This window comes from Myotis myotis, unplaced genomic scaffold (assembly GCF_014108235.1).
Source record: "Myotis myotis isolate mMyoMyo1 unplaced genomic scaffold, mMyoMyo1.p scaffold_m19_p_17, whole genome shotgun sequence".
Taxonomy (NCBI): Eukaryota; Metazoa; Chordata; class Mammalia; order Chiroptera; family Vespertilionidae; genus Myotis; species Myotis myotis.
The window spans coordinates 41,958,009-41,966,876 of record NW_023416321.1 but is presented as its reverse complement, the minus strand read 5'-3'; the positions used below and the strand labels follow the sequence as shown (position 1 = coordinate 41,966,876).

At 50.9% G+C, this 8,868-nt stretch overlaps 1 protein-coding gene across 8 annotated transcripts in view; it reads right to left on the bottom strand.

Moving 5' to 3' along the window:
* Positions 1-669: 669 nt before the first annotated feature.
* Positions 670-8,868, bottom strand: part of USP43 (ubiquitin specific peptidase 43) — a 54,223-nt gene continuing 46,024 nt past the window's right edge. For all 8 annotated transcript variants that reach the window (XM_036341591.1, XM_036341592.1, XM_036341595.1 and 5 more), the window contains 2 exons: positions 8,545-8,709; positions 670-1,835 (listed from right to left, as the gene is read on the bottom strand). In XM_036341591.1, coding sequence (XP_036197484.1) covers positions 808-1,835; positions 8,545-8,709 — 1,193 coding nt within the window. In that variant the 3' untranslated portion in view covers positions 670-807. The remainder of the gene's footprint in view (positions 1,836-8,544; positions 8,710-8,868) is intronic.

Here is an 8,868-nt window from a genome sequence, read left to right as displayed (position 1 = left end):
TTTAAAATTCCAGTGAAACTCGAGTAATGACGGTCTGATATCAACAGCAATGAGTGGATACAGCAGGAACAAAACAATACCATTTATAAAACATGAGTAATCCAGCCATTCCCATATTTCAATGACGGGCTTTTATTAAAAGTACACACACACCTCATACTTCAACTTTTTTAAAAAAGAACTTCCTTTTGTCCTAGTATCAAAATAGTTCCTTTTAAATACCTTGAAAATCTTTAATACAATTATTTTGTTATATATTAAATATTCTCCTAACACCTCAATCATCTCTCTCCTAGAATCTTGCCTGTCACTACCACTTTTCTGGCATTTCAGTGCTTTATCCCAGAGAAACATTAAAAGGAAAAGATTTTTCCTGTTAAGTCACCTATTTAAATTAAAAAAAAAAATTAATAGGAGCAGCCAATGGCAATATTTGATTTGATAGGGAAGATTCGTATTAACTGGGCTTCCCCACAGAGTTATGTTGAAAGGTGTGCCCACAACCAATCACTCTTTAAATAATTCCTCGGGTCCTGGACTTATTTAAACAAAACAGCAGTTCTTGCCCTGAAACGGTAATGCTGACCCAACAGCGCCCTCTAGTGTCCCACGAGGAGAAAAGCAGCCGACAAGACAGGAAGGTGTTTGGATGTGTTGGAAATCTAGATGTGAAGACCAAACACATTTTATTTTTCAGGGGTCCCAAGACAAGTGGCTTCCCAGAGTCCTGCTCGCAAGCCAGGCCGCCTGCAGCTGCTTGGGGCAGAGCTGAGAGGATGCCAGCTTCACACGACACTGGACGCACCGTCAAAAGCTGGACTCCGGTAACGTTTTCTTTCGCCTTAAGGAGAGAGTGTGGTATTTCACCCTCTGCAAGCTGCCGAAAGACGTGTGCTCCCCGGGAACGCTCCTCTGTGCCGGGCTCGGGGCCCTCGCCCTGGGGGGCCTGCAGGCCTTGCGAGGGAGGTGCAGAGAGCTGGGTGCAGAGCGGACAGCGCCCTCCAGGCCCCCCGGCACCCGCAGGGGAGAGGACGAGACTCGAGTCTGCTCACCCACCGCTGGGCTCAGTCTGCCACTCCCCAGGGAGACTGGGGCCACCCGGGGGGCCACCTCAGCCCTGTCATTCTTCTTGTTCTTCTTCAAAAACACAGACCTCAGAAGGGTGAGGGTCCCCTGTGGGAGTCTGTCTGTCTCAGGGTCCCTTCCCTCTGCATCTGCCCTGGCCCTGGCGAAGGCATTTTGAGGAGCTGATCTGCCCACCGTACTTGAGGCGTCCTGGGTCCCCACATGGCCACTTTCCTTCCCGTTCGCAGTCCTCTGGCCCTCAGGCCCGGCTCGCTTCTCAGTGTGCACTGAGGGTGTGACTGTGAGCGGCAGATCCAACTGCCTGGGGAGCCCGATATCGTGGCCGGCATGTCCCTCCAGTTTCCCCGCTGTGTTCAGACCATCCGAGGCTCCAGGGACGGCACCATGGCTGAGGTGGCCCTCGGGGCAGGACACGCCGGCTGGTCCTCTCTCGCTGGCTCGCTGCTCACGACCTTCACCCTTAGCAGGGGGGGTGGCACTTGACCTCGGCCCCGCCGACTTCTCGTCCCCGCCAGCAGCGCCCGTCAGCAGCGGCACGATGGACTGGCTCGTAGACCGAGGCCTCCGTCTGGACTCCAAGTACTCCACCAACTCGACCGACGCCACCACCGGTTTCTCTCTGTGTCCAAAAGACCACCGAAGTGGCATGGTCCTGAAGGCCCCCTGCTTGGCTCGAGAGGCAGTGGGCACCTTCATGCTGATGCTTCGGCCTCTCTCTCCCCGGACCAAGGGCCTGGACTGCAGGCCTCCTGAAAGAGACGCCAAGAGCATTAGTGCCCACAGACCCCTCCAGCTCAACAGGAGTCACTGCAACGCCAGCCCTGAACCGGCAGTGAGTGGGCACCTCCGACGCTGCAGGCGCTGTGCTGGGCACGGACACAGCCGTGGGCGGGCCACTGCGGCTCCTGCTCGCGGGGCATCACGCTCTCACCCCTATTCCACCGAATCCATTTGCGCACTGAAGCCACAGGGCGAACCAGTGCCCAAGAAGGTAGCCAGCTACAGGCCAGGCAGTGCAGACTCCTGGTAAAGACCAGTCCCTGAGGCGTCTAGCCCTCCGATTCAACATCACTTCCATTCATCTTTAAGTATTTCCTGAAACAGCATACTCTGCACAAGTTCTGCTTATTGGACCTGCTTTCCCAGGCCAAACGAGGGCCAGTCCCTGTGTGCCAAGCATGGCATAGAGTGCCAGCCCAAGCCCCTGCTCTCAGCCTTCCCAGGTGCTGTTCACTTGCTGAAGGAGTCGGGGCAACGCTGGCTAGAGGCCCATCTTCACCAATGACAAGAGCCCCCCAAAGGGAAGTGGAGCCACCCCAGTGTGCGCGGTGGGCAGGGGCGGGCAGGGCCCTCTCCTCGGCATCCTGTGCCCACCGGCAACAGGACCAGCCCTTTCCTGGCCAGTGCTTTCCACCTTCCGAGGGTTTCCACTCACTTCCGCACTCAATCAATATTTCCTAAGAGCCTGCTGCGGGCTAAGGACAGTGTTCAGGGCTGGGGACACCGTTGTCGAAAAAATACAAAGCGCTTGTCCCTTATGGGGTTGGACAGGAAATAAAACTTTATGATCTCATGGGATGTCAGGACAAGAGCTATGAGGAAGAATGCGGGGGAAATACAGGGCGGTGAGTGACGCGTGAGGAATGATGAGACCTCAGGGCAGAGAGGGAAGAAGCCACGTGGAGATCTGGAGAGAACAGGCTCCAGGCAGAGGCAGCTGCTAGTGCAAAGGCCCGGGGCACAGGTAAGCTTGGAGGGCCAGGGAGGCAGGAAAGAGACCACCGTGGTTGGGATCGAGGGAGAAAAGGGGGCTTCCTCTTCTGAGCCCCGATCTGCATTTGGAGACTAGTCTGCTGTAGCTGCAGAGTGTAGCCTCCGGCAAGCTGGCCCTCGGGCATTTAGAAGGTAAGGGGAAGCTGCACAGGTGAGCTGAGCCTTCTCCGCCTCTGAGATGGAGCCTCCAGAACGAGGCTGGCGAGGAGAAAGGCTAACTCGGGAGCTGAGGCCACTGCCCTCCCCCCACTCTAATAACCAGTGCTCAAGAGAAGGTGGAGGGGGGCCCCTTTGGGAGAAACAGAAAAATAACAGCGCACACGAGGGGTCCAGCAATCAGAGGGTCAGAACATGCGACCATCAGAAGAACCCCTTGAAATGGAGCCACCAGAGGAAACAGACACCGTAAAGTTGTTAAGGAGACTCAGGTATAAAACAAGAGACTGAAAATATAACTCCCAGGTTTTTCAAGTCAGTAAATGAAGACATCCAAGGTCCCTGTGGGAACTCACACTGTGGCCTGACATGATCGTGGCATTTGTGAAAAATCCGTAATTGTGAAAGCAATGTCTCATACCACCAAGCAAAATGACAAAGAGACAGAAATCTCAGGGAAAAGCTAGGAGACTCCGAGGACAGATCCAGGAGACACAACAGGCAAGTAACAGGAATTTGAAAAGCAGGTGAGACCATTACACAACAAAAAAGATCATTTCCCGAAAGAAAAGCCTGCATCTGTAGAAGGAAAGGCCTCCCCGAGTCCTAGGTGGGATTGATGGACAACACACACCCCTAGGCACGCTCTGGTAGAACTTCTCAACTCCAAAGTCAAAGACAGAATCTTAAAAGCTTCCAGCCAGAAAGACCAAGTGACTCTCATGGGGAAAAAAAATAAATAAATGGGCTCCTCACCCGCAGCCCTGAGGCCTGGCAGGCCGTGGGAAAAGCAGCCAAGCGCCACTCACTCCCAAGTGAAAGAAAAGACCTGCGGCCGTGCAGAGTTAGAGGACACATGGCGCACACCCCAGGAGAGCTCTGACCAATCACTCCCGGGTCAGAATGAGACCTCGGGCAGCGGGGGTGGAACCATCCGAGGTGCTCAGTGGACCCCGCGGTCCGTGCACCGCCCACCCACCCACGTGGGGCTCCGATGGGGTGAGACTGTGTCACATAACCTTAAGTCAGTGTGTTTAGGATGGAAAGGTACTGCAAGAGGAGTTCTAATTGCAGTCTGAAGAATATCCCGCCATCCCAGCAAATCTGAGAGTCGGGGGTTGAGGCGGGGGGGCGCCTAACGCAGACCAGAGGGAACGCGTGAAAGCATCGGAAGGCCTGGTTTGGAGGGCCGACATGGAAGCGTCGTGTAGGCCTCACATGTCTGGGGGGAGGAGAGAAAGCGGGGGGGGGGGGGGGCAGAAGGACTTGCAGGGAGTTGTTGGCCTTTCATAGCCACATAATTACAGGAAAAGCCATTTGATTGTAAGTATTGGAAACATAAAGCAGCCATTAGCAGGATGGAAAAGAACAGAACTTCCAAAGGAACAAGGGGAGAAAAAGGGAATAAATAACAACATAATCAAATCGGTAAAAAAAAAAAAAAAAAAAGAAACAAGTAATGGAAAAAGTTTTAAATAAAATGAAGTCAAGTTGTGCAGTTATTATACTAAATATAAACAGACTGAACTCTCCCCATTATAAGGTACGCTCTGTATTTTTGACAGTAAAAGAAAGCAACAGAATGTGTATTGAACTGATTAAAATTGACTCAAATGCAAAAGAGAAGGGTGAAACGATACCAGGCAAATGCAAACCAAAAGGAAGGATGCCGGGGTATCATTATATCATTATTCATCTTGAACAGGTGGAATTTAAGATGAAAGGCATTAAGCAGGATAAAGAGCAACATTATAATGAGAAAAGACACAATTTCTAAAGAAGACCTCACAGTCATCAGCTCACAGACCCTCCCACCAAAGCAGCTAAACATAAGCTTATATTTACAACGAAAGTTGTTCAAGTTCTTGGGGTACCCAATTAAAGCTATAGCTCTACAAGAAGGGGTGCATATACCCCCTTCCCAGCCAGGCAGTCCTACCAAGGTTAATTTAAAGACATAGGTGAATCGAAGACAACCATCGACACACCTAATTTAACAGTAATGACATAAAGCTCACATCCCTCAAATAGGTGAGGTGTACACTATTTCATACGTGCACAGGACACTTAACACAATAATATTCAGGTACTTACTTGCCCACAAAAAGGGAATGTTTGAGAACCACATTCTTGGATCACAATCCACAAAATTAGAAATAAAGATTAAAAAGGTGACCAAAAAAAATCTTAAATATTTGAGACTCCCAGATAACCTTTAGATCAAAGAGAAATCAGAACTGAAATAACATACTATCTGGAAATCACTGAAAGAGAGAAAAACAAAGCTTCTGAGCCCAATGAAAGCCATAAAAGAAATGTATCAACGGGCCACCTACCCTACTGAAAACCCAAGGACGCTTGAGCCCCCGGCCCCCACACTCCCAGGGACCCCAGCAATATTGTCTAAGGGTCATGTTTTTGTAAAAGTTGCAAAAGCAAGCCGTGTTTCTATCCTTTGCTGGACAGCCTCTCCGACACCCATTCCCAGTGACGTCAGTACAGCACCACAAGGTCGAATCCATTCATTTTTGTTTAAAAATGCCTCGTTATCACAATGTCCCATAACCAGAGCCGCTGGGAGGATGACGTTCCCCGGCTATCGGTGTTTCTCTGGCATTTGGACTGCTGGCATCTGGGAGGGACCGTTCTGTACAGAACAGCATCATCCCTGCCTTTGACAGTAAAGGTCGTCTCCCAGCCCTGGCCAATGTGGCTCAGTTGGTTGGAATATCATCCCGTTCACCTAAAGGTCAAGGGCTTGATTCCAGTCAGGGCCCTTACCCAAGTTTTGGGTTTGATCTCATGTTGGGGTGCATATAAGAGGCAGCCGATCAATGTTTCTCTCTCTCTCCCTCTCCCTTCCCCTCTCTCTGGAATCAATGAAAAGATAGCTTCGGTGAGGATCTCTGGCACAGCCCTGGGGAGAAGAGGTAGTACCACCCAGTACTGAACACCTATGGCTAGATTCTTACCTGCCCAGGTTTAGTGCCACCTCAGAGCTTCTCAAACAGTGGCCCTCCAGCCTGGTGATCACTTACCCAGCCTCACCTTAGCCTCTCAACCATATGTGACACCGTTGGCCACAATTTCCTCTTCTGCATCAGTGGTTCATTTGCACGCAGGTTTCTTCCTATCTCCCTGGCTCCTCCCTGTTCTTTGCTGGCCTCTCGCCCTGCCCACCCTCCTGTGGGGAGCTCCAGGGATCGCTGAAGGTCTCCATTCCTTCCTATCTGTGCCTTCCCCAGGGGAGCTCAGCCAGCCCCGGGGTTTCAAGTCCATCCCTGTGCTGATGGCTCAAACATTTATCTCCTTAAACCAGTGGTTCTCAACCTTCCTAATGCTGCGACCCTTTAATACAGTTCCTCATGTTGTGGTGACCCCCCAACCATAAAATGATTTTCGTTGCTACTTCAAAACTGTAATTTTGCTACTGTTATTAATCGTAATGTAAATATCTGATATGCAGGATCCTTTTCATTGTTACAAATTGAACATAATTAAAGCATAGTGATTAATCACAAAAACAATATGTAATTATATATGTGTTTTCTGATGGTCTTAGGCGACCCCTGTGAAAGGGTCGTTTGACCCCCAAAGGGGTCGCGACCCACAGGTTGAGAACCGCTGTCTTAAACCATCTTGACTTGGAGGTCTTATGGGACTCTCAAAGTTATCAAGTCACAAGTTTCTAGATTTCTCTCCAAAACTGACTGTTTCCCACCCAATTCTTTCCCATCTCATTAACTGCACTACTAACCTGACCACCTAGTCACGTCGATGCTAGCCAAGCAGGGTCCTCCTGGATCACTCACTCTCTCATATCAGCAAGCCCATCAGCTCCATCTTCAAGTATATCCAGGATCTGATGTCTCCTACCTAACACACTTGTCCAAGCCACCACTCTCAACAATCATATAAGACTCCCAATCGACCTTCTGTCTTCCACTCTCACCTCTCTATGATGTATTCTCCACACGGCAGCCAGAGTAGACTTTTTAAAAATATAAATCAGCCCAGCCGGCGTGGCTCAGTGGTTGAGCATCAACCTATGAACCAGGAAGTCATGGTTCAATTCCCAGCCAGGGCACATGCCCAGGTTCAATCTCCAGAGTGGGGCAGCCGATCATTGATTCTCTCTCATCATTGATGTTTCTATCTCCCTCTCCCTTTCCCTTCCTCTCTGAAATCAATAAAACATATATTTGAATATGTATGTATATATAAACATACATATACAGTGGGGCCTTGACTTAGGAGTGTCCCGACTAACAAGTGTTTCAAGATACGAGCCGTCTCTCGGCCGATTTTTTGCTTTGAGTTGCGAGCTAAAATTCGGGTTACAAGCCAGCTTCAGATACCCCACCTCTAGTTGGCGCAGCGAACGTCACAGTGAACGCCACAACATCAGCCCAGCATCACGTGTCTCACTCGTTCACTTTTGATTTGACATACGAGTAATTTGAGTTACGAGCTCCGTCACGGAACGAATTAAACTCGTAAGTCAAGGCCCCACTGTATATATATAAACATATATATATAAACATATATATATATATATTAGAGGCCCGATGCATGAAGATTCATGCAAGAATGGGCTTGCCTTCCCCTGGCTGCCGGCACCACCTTCGCTCCGGCCCTGAGCTGCCTTTCTGCCTTCATTCCAGCCCGGAGCCGCCTTTACACCTTCCCACGCTGTCCAGAGGCACAGAGTGGCTGAGGCAGTGCGGAACGCCTGCATCGTCGCCATGGCAACGCATCCCGCCCCACCCCCAGCCGCTAGGCACCTGCATATGCAAGTTAACCCGCCATCTTTGTTGGGTTAATTTGCATACTCACTCCTGATTGGCTGGTGGGTGTCATGAAGGTATGGTCAATTTGCATCTTTCTCTTTTATTAGTGTAGATATATATTTATATATTTATATATTTATATATTTTTTACATACATTACTTCTCTGATCAATATTCCCCCAAAGCTACGCACTGTACTTGTGATAAAATGCAACCTTAGTCCATGGGCCAAAGGTGCATCATGACCTGGCCCCTGATCGCCTGTCTCTGTCCTCCTCGCTCACTGTGCTCCGCCACAGCTCGGTGCCTTCCGCCCTCCCACACCCCCCGCTCATCCCAAATCCATGCCTCACTCTCACTCACTCTGTCCAAAGTGGCCTCCTTTGTGGAAAGGCCCTCCCCCACGGCCTCTGCGCCCTCTCTCCCTCACCCCTGCCACGATATCTTCTTCTCTGACGATTCACCTCTCCCCCTTGTCCCTGCTCTACGTCATGTCATCACATCCGTTTACTTGTTTCTTTGTTGTCCTCCCCCGAGACAGTGAGCTCCACGGAGCAGAAAGGATGAACCTGCTGCTGGAGAGGACAGGGGAGGAGAGGGCGGCAAGGGCTGGGCATGGAAGACCCGATCTGACAGACGAAGAAGCCTCGCACAATGATAGACACGGGATACTCAAGGCCATGATCCAGCCCTCGTTCAAGAAAATAATCAGCACATTTAACCACACGAGAAAACGTACCCTTTTCCTGACGGGAGAGGCTGCTTGTGAAAACGAGAGGGTCGGGCCCCGGGGGCTGGGTGGGGCTGGGGGCCGAGCGCCAGGACGACAGGCTTCCCCTCGTGCTGCTGGGGTGGCTCCCGAGCCTCAGGAGCCAGTGATCGGACAGGGAGGAGCTGGTGGAGCCTGCGGAGGAAGCAGAGGGGGGGAAAGTGCACCTTCTCCAGCATCGGGGGTCCCGGCGGAGCTCCGCGGGGCTGGACTCCCACCCCTGAGCCCTGGAACTGCCGACCAAAGCGGAACCACACACTCGAAGTTCAGGGCCAGAGGAGAAACCTGCAACTG